This window comes from Zonotrichia albicollis, chromosome 1 (genome assembly GCF_047830755.1).
Source record: "Zonotrichia albicollis isolate bZonAlb1 chromosome 1, bZonAlb1.hap1, whole genome shotgun sequence".
Classification (NCBI taxonomy): domain Eukaryota; kingdom Metazoa; phylum Chordata; class Aves; order Passeriformes; family Passerellidae; genus Zonotrichia; species Zonotrichia albicollis.
The window spans coordinates 35,172,864-35,186,455 of record NC_133819.1 but is presented as its reverse complement, the minus strand read 5'-3'; the positions used below and the strand labels follow the sequence as shown (position 1 = coordinate 35,186,455).

At 45.1% G+C, this 13,592-nt stretch overlaps 1 protein-coding gene across 2 annotated transcripts; it reads right to left on the bottom strand.

Annotated features, from left to right (window-relative positions):
* Positions 1–6,740: 6,740 nt before the first annotated feature.
* PRR15 (proline rich 15) lies at positions 6,741–11,511 on the bottom strand. Of its 2 annotated transcripts, none has more exons than XM_005480904.4 (2): positions 11,164–11,511; positions 6,741–10,673 (listed from the first exon to the last, which is right to left on the bottom strand). In XM_005480904.4, the coding sequence occupies exon 2, from the start codon at positions 10,662–10,664 to the stop codon at positions 10,302–10,304; it is 363 nt and encodes a 120-aa protein (XP_005480961.2). In that variant the 5' UTR covers positions 10,665–10,673; positions 11,164–11,511; the 3' UTR covers positions 6,741–10,301. The 2 variants fall into 2 exon arrangements, with proteins under 2 accessions (XP_005480961.2, XP_005480962.2); XM_005480905.4 differs by lacking the exon at positions 11,164–11,511 and adding an exon at positions 11,002–11,097.
* Between the last annotated feature and the right edge of the window lie 2,081 nt (positions 11,512–13,592).

Sequence of the window (13,592 nt, the reverse complement as noted above, 5' to 3'; positions counted from 1 at the left end):
TACCTATGAGAAAAGAAGCATTTTTAGTGATTTTTTTCCTTGGGCTTACTACAGCAGTGTAAAAAGACAGCCAGTCTCTGTGAGACTGAGGCTGTTGCTGAGGAATCCCACACAATCACAGAATATTCTCAGCTGGAAGGGATCCACAAGCATCAAGTCCAGCTCTTAAGTGCATGGCCCATAGCGGGTTGAATTCATGATTTTGGCATTATTGTCACAATGCTCTAACAACTAAGACCTAAAAAGATAAACTATGAATATAAACTATAAGATGCTACTACGTGCCAGCTCAGGAAATGCTCAATGTTAAGCAATTTTATGTACACATAAAAGGGTACAGCTTTACATGGCTGGAATTGTAAAACTCTCCCTCTTCTTGCAGATTACACTTTTACCAGGGTGTACTCTAGATCATCTCAAGGTTACAACATAACTGATTTTAAAATTATGTCCCTTGGTATGTAAGTTTAAACTCTGGAGTCATCAGAAAGAGTACATAAATGTAAAAGCTACCTTCTACTGCAAAGGGAACACTGGAGATGACAGATCTGGGTGTCTCCATTGGGAAGGAGATGAAACCTCCCAAGGGATGTGGGTGAAAAGACTTTCACATCAGCCCCTCCCTGTAGCAGGAAGGACATTGTCTATTACAGTGCAATTCCAAATATTTTATTGTTTGAACATTGGACAGTTTAATTGCCATAAGCACCTGCATGCTATTTCACCCTGCATATGCCTGGAGCTGTCTTTTGTGTTTCTTGTTGGTTTGTTTTGTGTTTTTTTAAATATTGAACATGACAAAGCATTTTAAAGTTACTTCATGTTCTAGTGCAGGGACAGGAGCTCCTGCCAAATACTCATTCACCCCTAAGAGCAGAAAACCATCCCTTCTGTTCATGCAGCTCCCATGCAGAGGAATTCAAAAGCATTTAGGAAATACTATCTGCCTGTGAACAAGGTACATGGTGTGAAAAAGTACGGCCACAATTAGATAAAATATGGCAAAGTTATAGCTCATTGTAGCAGTTGCAAAAGGTTCCTGTTAGGTTTGAGCCAGACAAAAACCAGCCCTGACAAGTTCACCTTTACTGTAGTCTTTTGTAAAGGGTCATTGCTCTGGTGCAAATTACTTCTGTGTGATAGCACAGCCATGCTCCCTAAGGAATTTCAGTTTTGGACTCCACTCCAAACTCAAAGCTTAGGTGCTGGGTTCAGGTGAAAGTTCTAAGGACAGTCATGAGTACTTTGTATCCTACCTTTCTGCTGGATCATGCTTTCACCAAGGCCACCTCCAGAGACTAGGATTGCCTCTTGAACTCATATGCCAGCACCATTCCTTCCACAAAGACATAGATCTTATTTTCATTTTTTCTTTAACAAGAAAGAAAAGGTTTTTACCAGGTCAGACCAAACATCCATCTAATCCAGCACCTTCTGACAGTAACTGATAACAAGGATTCCCCTCTCATCTCCTGAACAGGATGAACATGGGATAACTCTTCTGCTATGCTCTCCCACTTCTGACAAGACATCAACACTGACTGTTCAAGAAATTCCCATTGGGGGTTATAACCCTGTCTTTGTTCTGGAATTTGCCTGATAGTTTTTGAGCCCCATCAACAGCACTGAGATACCTAAGCTGACATTTTAAGCACTTACAAGGAAGGTGGCTCCCTCAATTATGTTTCCCTCATGTCTGAGGGCACTCAGCCCTACCTCTGTCACAAGAGATACCTGGGGCCATAAATCTTCCCAGTCTATTGGATGGGCAGGTTTCTCTAACTACCTGATACCACAGGGCATCTTCCTCTTCAGGCATAATTTTAATAGCCTCTGGGCAGGTTCAGGAGGAAGATTAACGGACCAGGCTAACAGAGCAGCTGTAAGAAAGACTGATTAAAATGGCACATGGGTAATACATTGCCATAAGCACAAAAAGAGGACTGCCAATGTGCCTGTCTTAAAAGCCAATTACATGACAGAGAAGGCTGCACATTCTTTACACGTTGGGATCTCATCCATTGGAAAGGATGAAGAGCCTTAGGTTTAAAGTCCTTCAGAGAACACATCATTCAGCTGCATCTTCAGATAAGATCCTGCCACTCATACTCACAAGAATGTAGTTGTTATGTTCATCAACAGATACAGGCATTAAACAAGGGAATCCCTCCCCATAAATTCAGCCCTGTTTTATCATCTAAAAATGACTTTTCTCCTAGTTCTCTCCTTAGTCAAGCCTTCAATGAACCCCACTCCTTCTAAAATCTGTCAAACATGGCAAATGATATTGCCATGCTACTTAAAGGCAGATGAAAGCAGGTGGTAAAGCTGTCACAGCAACAGGCAGCAGAAACACAGCCCCCACAAGCAGCTTTGATTTGGCAAAGAAGATGGAGAGGCACTTCTCCGGGATCCCTGTGGCATTAACACTGTTGCTAGTAGCTTTTACTTCCCATTTTGTTGTTTGAGCAAGTTCTCTTTCCTCTCGAGGGGCTGCCAAGGTGCTCTAGGAGACATGCAGAAGACTCAGCCTCCTCAGGCCCAGTGCCACTGAGGAGTCACACGGGGTGTGCAGGGATGCCCCAATTCCCAAGACAGGAAGGACAGCATTTTCAAAATGTTTCCTGCATGCTGATTGGCACAGGTTCATGTCTAAAAGCAAATCCCTCACACACTCTGGCAGCTGGCATCCTACGTGCAGATACCAAAAGCTGGGTGTATATCCTGAAAATATCCCACTTGCTAGTGCTCACTGGGCATTTGCATGCAGAAGCTGCCAATCTCAAGAAGCCAAATTTGTGCTGCCTTTTTTGCCTCTTCCCTAATAGCAGGCACTTTTTGGTATCCCTTGTAGGAACTGTTATAGAGCACACAAATGCCATAAAGGACCAGCAAAGCCTTGGCAACTGACCTTTCCCCAGCCTTGGGAACAAGCCCTGACAACCCTTACAGTGATGGTTCAGACCCAAAACCAAGTTAAAATTGTGCTGCTGGTATCTACTCTGGATTAAAGGGTTTTGAAAGGTGTCGTATGACTGCTGCTTGACATAGGCATTTGTTGAACCAAATGTTTTTAAAGAGCTTGAATAGCTCTTAATTAAATGGGTTTGTATTGTGCTGTGTGAGGGTGTGCCCCATCCTGGCTGGCAAAGCAAAACAGGTAAAGGTTAAAGCAGTAACTAACATTGAAGCACAGGCAGGGATGGGGGTGCTCTGCACACCTCAGGACTTAAAATCCTCTTCAACCTTTGGTCTTGCTCTCAGTGCAAACAAAAGCACGAGAGAAGGTTTCATTGGGCTTTATAAAGAAGCTGTTTAGCAGTAAAAGCTGATCTACAGGCAGTGGACAAAAGAACAATAGCCCTGCCGAAATGCTACACGGGGCTGAGGTTCTGTAAGGAATAATTTCAAGTTGACTGGAAAAGATCAAATAGCAGCAGGAAAGCAAGAATATACCAGGGAGGAGGGGAGAAAGCAGCTACATCGCTTCAGTACAAACAGCTGAAAATACAGAATAAAAAATACACGTTATTAGACAGCTGTTTTGCATTGTTAACTCCATTTGCACTGGTAAATAAACCAGAAATTTTCCTTTTTTACCTTCTCACCTTAGTATAATTTTGACAGTTTTGTGTAAGTAAACTCCCTTTTTATGAGGTTTTACTGAAGCCTAGAGACACAAGGGTACTGAGACGCCATTGAAGTAAATGGAATCAGACACCTCAATGCTTTTGTCAGTGTGACCCTTTGACCACACTGGAAATCTGCAGCTGCACGAGGGGAGACACATTCCCACACCACTACTTTACATACACTTCTTAAGATATAACTGAATTGTTTTTCCTACCTGTGCAAATGGGACACACATGGGACAGATGCAATTCCACCTCTGCCCCTCTCTGGTTCTGTTTGAAGTCTCAGCCATGTCCTGGAAGTCTCTGTGCAGTGATGTGTTAAGTTTAAGTCATGTTCAAACTCCCACATACCTAAAGGTTCCTCTTAGAGATCTAAAACTTTAGAAATCCCATTTGACGCTCTTGCCTCCACTTTTTACACCTTGGTTTTCTTTGGTACTTTTGGCATAGTCTGACTTCTGTTCTCAGACTAGATGCATAATTTTGTTCACATACTTAGAAGCTTTACTTTAGCCCTATTTCCTACATTTCCTTTCTTTAAAGTAGGGATGATGGATGCCTTTTTTCAGGAAGATGAAAGGATCAGTCTTCAGGTGAGCTCACTTCTCCAGAGCACTCCACAACTGCAAGGTTATGAATTTGAGTTTAGATTTATGCATAAGTCATAGGTTTATCTTCTAATTTTGTGGAAACCTTTTGCAGATGACAAGCTCAGCCAAATTCTTGTTTCAGCAGAAAAAAAGTGAAAAAGCAATCAATAAAACTAGAGAGGTAATACATAGTGTGTTAGAACACTCATTAAAAAGGTGTCTGTATGGTAAACTATTACAGCAGAAAAATAAAAATATATGGATTAAGAAAAAATAGCTGTCATCAACAAAAACAGATAATGTTTTAAGTGCTTCAAATGATCATTTAAAGTGGGACCTCAGCTTTCTAAAGCTTATGTGATTTCAGTCATGCTCCACAATGTCTGCTGTTCTAATGTGATTCTTCACTTTCTCACTCTTTGCCATTTCAGAGGCAATTCAGCAGATGTTAATTAACACCTGTGATAGCTAATATATTACCTAGAGGCATTTTCCTACCTACTGCTAGTCAGTGGAGAATTGAGCCAGAAACAAACCATAACTTGCCAGCCTTGCAGGAAGAATTAAACTACCTCTAAATGCTCAGTGCAGTATCTAGCCATGGGCTTATCTCTTACTCAGATGTGTGCCAGTGTAAAATGCTGTCCTTGTGTATTATGTACTTTTAATAAATTCTACTTCTCTAGCTGTTTTAGGGTCTAGCAAGGAGATTATTATAGCACTGGTATAACATCAAAAGAACACAAGAAGAGAGAAGTCAAAAAATATGTTTTTTTTCTCCTCCTCCTCCTCCCCTTTCTGCAGTGGTCTGAGCTACAGGATTTCTAGGAAGTACAGTTGGCAGGATTTCTCTTTGAAGTTTACACCATGCTCCTAGTCCTGAACTCAATGATGTTAAACAGGACAGATGAACCAATTCTGTTTTTTGGAAACTTGTCACTGAAAGGACGTGCCAAGATAAACACAACCAAGAATGCACAGACAATGAGGCTCCTTCTGTTTCCCAGGTAGTCATAGCTCCAGAATCAAGGCTCAGTTCTGCTTCTGTTCATGAAATTCAGTGGGAAAGAGCCCAGAAACAAATCTATTTTAACTTTTCCTTTTTCCTTGGCCACTGAAGTGCTGCCCACTCTCCTGTCATCTTGAGAGATCAGTGGATGGTTATCTGCTCAAACATTTACAGACTGAGGATAGAACAAAGACCCGGAAAGCAAAATAAACTTAAGTCAGCAGTGGGGAAAAAAAGGTGAGTCGCCAAAGTTCAAGTACACACTACCTCAAATTTTTCAGTTCAACAGGCATACAAAGGTATGGTTCTTATTTTCAGTAATGGGGAGAGTAATGCTCTTTACCTCCTTATGTAAAAGGAACTGCCACAAGGAACAATAACTTTGAATGAGGGGAAAGAAACTTTGCAAACAGGCAGCAGGAGATTCACAGCATGCACAGGCTTGTGTCTGAGAATCAAGTTTATTTCCCACATCCTAAAACATCTGATAGTCTGGTCACTAATACTCTGAAAAGAACCATTTTTTCGCATTTAACTCAGAAGAAACCTGATGTTTTGATCTGATGAGGATAACTCATCAGTGTAGTTTTTTTCTTAAAATCATGCCCTGCAGCTATCATGGAAAGCCACTTGCTATCCCCAAAACAGGTATTATCTGATGTTATAGTGCTTTATCTAGATAAAATGGGCAGTAAATCAAATCCATAAGCTGCAGCTGCTAATCAGTATGCTTTAGTTGAAGACTACATTCAAATACTGTTTCTTAGAGCTACTTGTGAATTTCAGATGTGTCATTAAGGATAAAACTGATAAACTACTTCACTATAAAATCTATAAAATCGAGCAACTTTCTCTCTTTTGTTGTATTCTGAAATGAAAAATCAGAGCCAGCAGGTTTCTCATGTTATTTACAATAAATTCGAGATGAAGAGGAAAGGTTTGCTTTTCAAAATGGTGTAATTATATGGTGTCAAATATCATTCTATAACCTATCCTCTCTTGCCCCAGCTTTTAAAAGACATCTTAGAAAATACCAAGTTTGGGTTTCTTTGTTTTTTCCTACCAGATAGAATCCCATGAGGCAGCAAAATGAGCTTCCAGTTTGTGGCTGCATTTGAAACAGCTTGTCTTCTGATATCAGCTATTTAAATGAGCCACATTAAACATGGACTTTAAGGTCGAGCATCCAGCTGCACTGGCCAGGCCAAGGCCTCAAGTTCTGTCCTTCAGATTTTAGCCTTCATATGAGGTTATCTTGCTCAGGGACAAGAGACTTGATATTTTAAATATAAAATTATCACTGGTGCCATTACAGTGAAGAGAAAACTAAATAAAAAAAACAAAGAAAAAAAATACGCCACCATCACCAGAAAAACTCCCAAACCCCCCCCCCCCCCAAAAAAAAAAAACCCAAAAAATCAAAACCAAACCAAACAAAAAACCCCTACACCTTCCCCTTCCACCCCCACCCCCCCCCCCCAAAAAACAAAAACCCAAAACCCCAAAACCAATCCTCCAAACAGTGAAGACTCCTCTTCCTCCAAACAGTCAGGTCTCCTCTCCATTTTTCCAGTTCAGTTTAAGTCATACCCTGACATAACATCTGAGGTTAGAAGTCTTGGGGCGTTCAAGGCATTTATTCCAGCGTTTCCAATTTAGGATCATTTTCTGCAGGTGCTCCCTATAATCTTTGTTGAGGTCCAGCCTGACCAGCCTACAATAGCAGGGAATGATTCACCAGGCAACCACTCAGAGATTTATTTTTAGTTTTGGCAAGAGTAGGAATAAGCAAGCATATACTTTGCAAGTTTATTTGAAAAGTTCATTCTATTTGCTAAATATTTATCTTTTGCCCCAAACCAGCAGTCCTTAGTATCTAGGTTAATATTAAGAAAATTGTACTGTAACTGACATAGCTGAGGTTCACCTCATCTGCTTATTTCTATTTATTTTGTCAATATGTCACTGTTTACTTTTAAAAATATACAGCAAGTACTTTTTCAGTCACCCTATTTCCTCAACTTTCTTTCTGATCCATGATCTTTATAAAGAAGATGAGAAAAATACCCATACTAAGAGTGCAAACTGCCTTTTAATAATGCAGTGGCCAGAAATGCTCTATGGTTATACAGAGCGAGTACTGTCCAATATTTTTTTTCTGTATCAGCTTAATTAATTTACGTGTGTACAGATTAGTTAAGCTTTTTTTGGTGCTCTGTCTGGGAAATAAGAGGACTATTTCTGTGCAACAGGTTATGGCCAAGGGGCCTTCTCCCTCCTGCTGGCCGTGCTGCATGGGTGAGCGCTGAGCTGCAGGCGCTGCTGTGCGCAGAGGGCAGGGAAAGTGAGACGAGGCTGCCAGCCCTTTTTCTCATGGATCTAGTTTTTCAGTGGCTGCTATCATATTCATTGAAGCAAGGATTTGACTGAGCAGGAAGATAGAATTACGTCTCCTTCCCACAGCTCAAGGTCAGGATAAAGATGGAGGAGCGCTGGGAGGTATTTTACGTGCAATTATTGACTTCCCATTCTGACCAAATTTCCAAAGTACAAGCATCATAGGCAAGGATTAAGACATGGCTAATATTTAGTCACATATTAGCCAGTATTGATATTGAACCTTAGCAGCAGCCATCTGAATAGCACACCAGGCTTTTCAAATAAAACCCAAATTGGGTATTTCTTGTGCCTAGGTAAAGACTTGCAAACAACAAACCTGAGACATTTCCAAAGAGCAAACAGAGGTTCACTGTAGAAAAGGCAGCTTTTAGGTAGAGAAGAGAGGAGGAAACTGTATTTTCACATCAGTTTAAGGATTAAAAATGAAAAAAAGGATCTACATGAGATATATAAAACACTAGTCTGCATTCATTTCTCCAGCCTCTGGCTAGTTCTGAGGATCTGACCCTCAAAGAACTCACACCAAACTAGATGCAGAAGTTAAGAAATGCATCAGTGCAATTTCTGCTTGCTTGTTCTTCCATTTTGGGCACACACACATACGAAAACACGCAGACTACTTCTGCCTATAATAAACATGAACAGTTTGGCCTCCAAAGGTAGTATGACAACCCTGGCAGCAAATGCACCACTTTGTGCCTCCTTCCTCCCCTGTCTCATCCTGTAGCTGGAATATGGTTCTTCATCATCCACCTCTGTTTCCAGCTTTTAAACTTTCCCCTTCTTTCTTACCCCCCTTTTCCCAAGACTAGGTTTGCTCTGATTGCTTCTTCTCAAGAAGAGCATTTCAGTTGTCCCTTGACTGAAGAGGCCTCCCATAAGAAAAGCAACCCTGAGGAGAAAGTTTAAAGACCTCCCCTCACCTCCCCCAGATCTGTTCTTGGTCAGCATGGAGTCAGCAATATAAAAAGGCAGTCCAAATCCGGTACCTTGTAGTTTTACTAAAGGAAATTTTAAAAGCATCTATCTACACACTGGGTGGAGGAAAAAAAAAAAGAAAAACTTCCATGGAAATGTATTTGATACTACAGTCCCTCTGTCCTTGGGTTCCAGGGTCTGAAGGAGTGAATGACCAGGGAGCACCTCAGCAGCTACGTTGTCTGAGTTTATTGCACAGGAGCTTTCAAGGTTCATTACATATTATTGTGCACATTGAACCACGGGGCACTTGCCCAGCATCTAGTGCAACATTTCAGTGATTGTCAGTGGCTGGTTTAATATGTATTTTCAACTGGAACTCACTTCTCATTTCCTTTCCAGTCTTTTTATTTTTAATTGACTCAAGTGATTAGTTATAACCAAACAGAATCATAACTGCATAATATTTGACTGTTAGGAAATAATTTTCAGTGCCTGCCACTGTGTAGTATCTTGTCCTCAGAAAAAGTCTAAAGCTATTTTAACAATATAAAGCATATTGCAAATGCATTGAAAATAAATAAGTCAGTTGTTGCTACATCACCTACTATCAAGAAACGTGTAATTGCCAAGTATTTTTAGCTGATTTTGCTCTGTAAGGCACAACACCAGTACAAATCTGGCTAATATTTATTTGTCCAAAAAAAAAAAAATCCAAGAGCTCTTAGAGGGAGTCAAAGCACATTATCTCACCATCACAAGAAATCCTGGGACACTTTACCTTGCTTCAAAAGCCTCAGACAAAGTGTACTGTAAACACTTCCAGGGGTGCCCAAGCCTATTCCCACATTAGGACTACAACCCTGTTTGTGCTCTCCAGGTCTGGTCTCATGTCCCAAAAGAATGTTTACATCTTATCACACACAATTTCTTCATTGGAGCTTCATTATCCCAGTTATAACCAATTATGCAAAAATCATGTATCCCCTGGGTAAATAGTGTGAATTGCTAGACAACATGGGCCTCCCTCTGTAACAGAACTACGAGGGACCAGTCTCTGAAACATCATCTTAGTATTACACAGTAAGAAGAGGGAGAATACCAGCATGGTCCTGCCTTTTCCATATGCAAATGCAATGTGGGACATGGGCGAAGGCAAGAGCCTGCCCCTCACAATGCCTCTCTCTGGACCCCCCGTGGGGGATGGAAGATGTGTTTGTGGCTAACGGCAGGACTTTCGGCACCACCGGAGGTCCTCGGCCCTGAAATTAGATAAGGGCACTTTGCACCCCCCTTCCTTCGATAAGACAGCTTGTGAGATGAAAGCAGCAAAGCGCCTCCTGGGCTTGAGAGCCAGAAGGAGCTGGGGCACAGGCCTCAGAGTCAGCACGTTGGCTCCTGTCGAGGGCTGCGGGAAGGTTCAGAGACCCCTCCGTCGGCCTTGGGATAGCACCTTTGAGTCCGCTCACCACAGTACAGGGAGTGGGATGTTTATTTGTGGTTTTTTAAAAGACAATCACATTGTCCCGTCATCCAAGGGTTTGCTATTGGCGGTGTTGGTGTAACACAGCGCCCGCGATTCCCTCGCCTGGCAGCGCTGCCGGGCTCCCCGCAGTGTCCGCTCAGGTGTGGGAGGCCGCTGCCTACACGGCACCCATGGCTGCGGGGCAGTCACCGGCTCCGGCCGCCTGTCCCGCCAGTTCTCCGGCCACCCATCCAGCGGCGGCTCCTCGGCAAGCTCCTCCCGGCCTACTCGGGCCCTTGGGCGGCGTGGCCTGGGGCGCCGCCGCCGTCGAAGACCTCGGGGCTGTCGGCCAGCAGCGAGGTGCGCACCTTCCGCCGCTCCTTAAAGCGGCCCGAATGGGACACCCGGAGGCTCCGCCGGTTGCCGACTGCGGTTCCCGCGGCGTCGCCGCTGCCGAAGGGACCGGACTGTTCCTCCCGGCCGTCGGGGCTGGGGGTGTCGGCGGGGGTCTCGCTGGCGACGGGGTGCGGCGGGGCTACCGCTGCTTCCTTGTGCTTCTTCTTGTTGGTCAGCGATTTCCACCAGGGCCCGGCCGAGCCCTTGACGCCGGCCCGAGGAGCGGCGGTGGCCGCGGCGCTGTCCGCCATCTCGGGCTCCTGCGGGGGGGAAGAGGGCGAACACGGGTTGGCAGCCGGGCACGCTCGGTCGGCGCCGGGACTCCTCTCGCCCAGCACCGGGGACGGGCAGCGCTGCCGGGAGGTGTGCCCGGCGCCTGGGAGCGGCCCGCGGGGAGGGACGGGTCCTGCGGCGGCCGGGCGGGAGCGGGGGGAGCGTTCCGTGCCCCGTCGAGCGGCTCGGAAGCGCCGCCCGCTCCGTGCGCGGCTCGCTCGGTCTCAGGTAAATGACGCCCCGGAGCCGGGCCGCGGGACCCGCTCCCTGCGCTCAGCACCCCCCACTCCCAGAAGCAGACCCGAGGTCCGGTACCTTGCCGCCTCCCCGCGGGACGAGGCCGGGAGCGTGGCGCGTCCTGGGGCTCCTGCGATGGGGCTCCTGCGATGGGGCTCCTTTCGCTTTCCCCCTCCCTCCTTCCCTCCCCTCCCCGCCCCGCCGGCTCCCTGCGCAACAGGTACGGGAAGCGACACTGACCTGGGGCCCGCCCGGCGCTGCGGAGCGCGCTCCTGCCCCGCGGCGATCGCGGCCGCCGCTCGCCCTGCGGTCCCCGGCGCGGCCGGAGGGAGGGAGGGCACGGCCGGCGGGGAGGGCGGCGGTGCGGGCCGGCTGTGCCGGGCGGCGCGGAGCGGAGCGGCGGCAGGTGCCGGGCGGCCCCGCGGCTCGCCCCCGTGGGCGGAGCGGCGGCACGGCCAGCCCCGGGCCGGCCCCTCCCGCCCCACCTCGGGCAGGTGAGCGGGAGCCGCCCGGCCCCGGCTCCGCGGGGCTGCAGGGAGAGGGTCGGTGTCCCCTCCAGGGAGACCCGGCGGTGGAGAGACACGGGGAGGGGCAGAGGAAGATCACGGAGCCTCAGCGCAGGTGAAATCCGAGGCTGCCGAGATGGATGCGGCGTTGCCAGAGTGCGTGGCTGAAACAAAATATCACTGCTTTTTGTTTGTGCACGTGATGGATGTGCGTGGGTGGGTATTTTAGAGCCTTGAAGAAAATAGAATTGTGGTTAACTGCCCTTGAAAAAGCGAGTGGTGCTGTAGGTCACACGATGTAGTCTGGTACTTGTTTGACTTTGTATTGGGACTTTGACTTTCTGTGTGGTGATGGGTATATGACCATACAAACGCCTTTGCCTTTTTTCATTCACCCAGAAATGAGAAAAAAGATTTGCTTTTGTCACACCATGTGTTAAAAGTGATTATTTGTTCTTTGTAGAGCTATGCCATGTAATATGTGTTTGATTCCTAGCGCCCTTCCCATCAACAGTGAGCCACTCAAGGATGCCTATGATGGTGCAGGTGTGTGAAAGCAGCATATTTCAGCCCCATCTTCTTTTGCAGATCAACTTCTGCTACTTGCAGCTTCCCGGAATAGCCCATAAAGATAAGAGGTATGGAAATTGGTGAATGCAGGTTACTGAGGGAGAGGAGCCTGGGGCATGCACTTACATTACTCTGTAGAGTGCCCTCTTCAAAGGCAAAGGCTTTTGGATAAGGAAGCATACACTTGAAAGTGTACACTGCAAACAGTCTAGCAAATCAATTAAAATCAACAGCAAAAAAAAACTCCTACAGAATAAAACACAAACTTCCTGTGATAAAAGATGGCCTTTACATTCCCTCTTAGCAAGTAAGCAACTAACATTTTCCAAGACACAAAGCACCAGGGCATCAGGCTCTCTTGGGCCAAGGACGGTAGCAGACCGCAGAGTCAAGTTTCTCCTTGTGACTGTGACCTACTGCTTTGCTACTCGTATCTGTAGAGAAAGAGAACACCAGCATCTCTCTCCATCTTGTGTCCCAGGAAAGTGCCTGGGAAAAAGGGAATTTATGTAGAAATAAAGGTAGTTTTTGTGTTCAAAGGCTCTTTTCACAAAAATATTGCTGGTTGTCTTTTATAACTTTCAGTCCGCAAACAGGCTTCTACAAAACATTTAGTACTTATTTTATTTTGATTACCATACACCTGATCTCTTAGCTCACAAAACACCAAACTTACATCAAATCAGTGTGAGTTTTTTTTCAGTTAAACCCATTTCAGAGAGTCCTAGAATGAGAGATTTTTCCTTTTTGACAGTGTACTGACAGCAGAATCTACTGAAAAGAGAGAGGCAGGTTGGGAGGCTTTGTAAGAGATGTGGGAGTGGGAGGATGCTGCCTGTGTGAGTCTGTGGTGGTGCAGGAGGACAGCAAAACCCGCTCTGCTCTTGAAAGTCACAACATGCTGTTCCACAAGATTGTCGTTAAGGTTAGTGTTTATACCAAAACAACTCCGACAGTGAAAATGTATGCTCTCTCCCTTTCTTGCTGCAACACTATTTGTTGCATTCTTTCAGTATACATATATTTACAGTGTTTATTTAAACAGAAAAGTGAATAACATATTGCCTATTTCAATGCATGGAGGTTGGATAGCACATTCATCTAATAAGACTACTGCAGTTAAATTCTGTCCTATCTTTGCAGGAATAGAGGCTGGGATAAAAAAAATCAGTGGGGTTTTGTAGTTCCAGCTCGGGTGGATATGCATGATTCTAGCAGATGCCCCAGTACACTGCAAAATAAAATGATAGGGTTTTTTTACATTATAACATGCTTCTTTTGTGTACAGTTGGACCATATTGATATAAATTTCTTCAGAATTCTGACGGGTCTCCAAAATTCAGAAATATCCTGGTATTTTCAAGACTTAGATTCTCAAAGACTGATTTGAATGTCAATCCTCAAACTAATCTTATTTACAACCCCTAAATGTTACTGCAGTGAGTAAAAAAAAAATATAGTGCTTCGTGCAGTTCCCACTATCCTTTTTCAAAACTTTGCCAGCCCTCCTGTGCTCATGTTGAAACTGGGCTCTGGAAAGCTTGGATTGCCAAACCACACCTTATCTGTGTTGAGAGGACTCATCTCTACTGG

Excerpts from the sequence above, each read along its gene's own strand:
- PRR15 (XM_005480904.4), bottom strand. The coding sequence starts at position 10,664 with ATGGCGGACAGCGCCGCGGCCACCGCCGCTCCTCGGGCCGGCGTCAAG.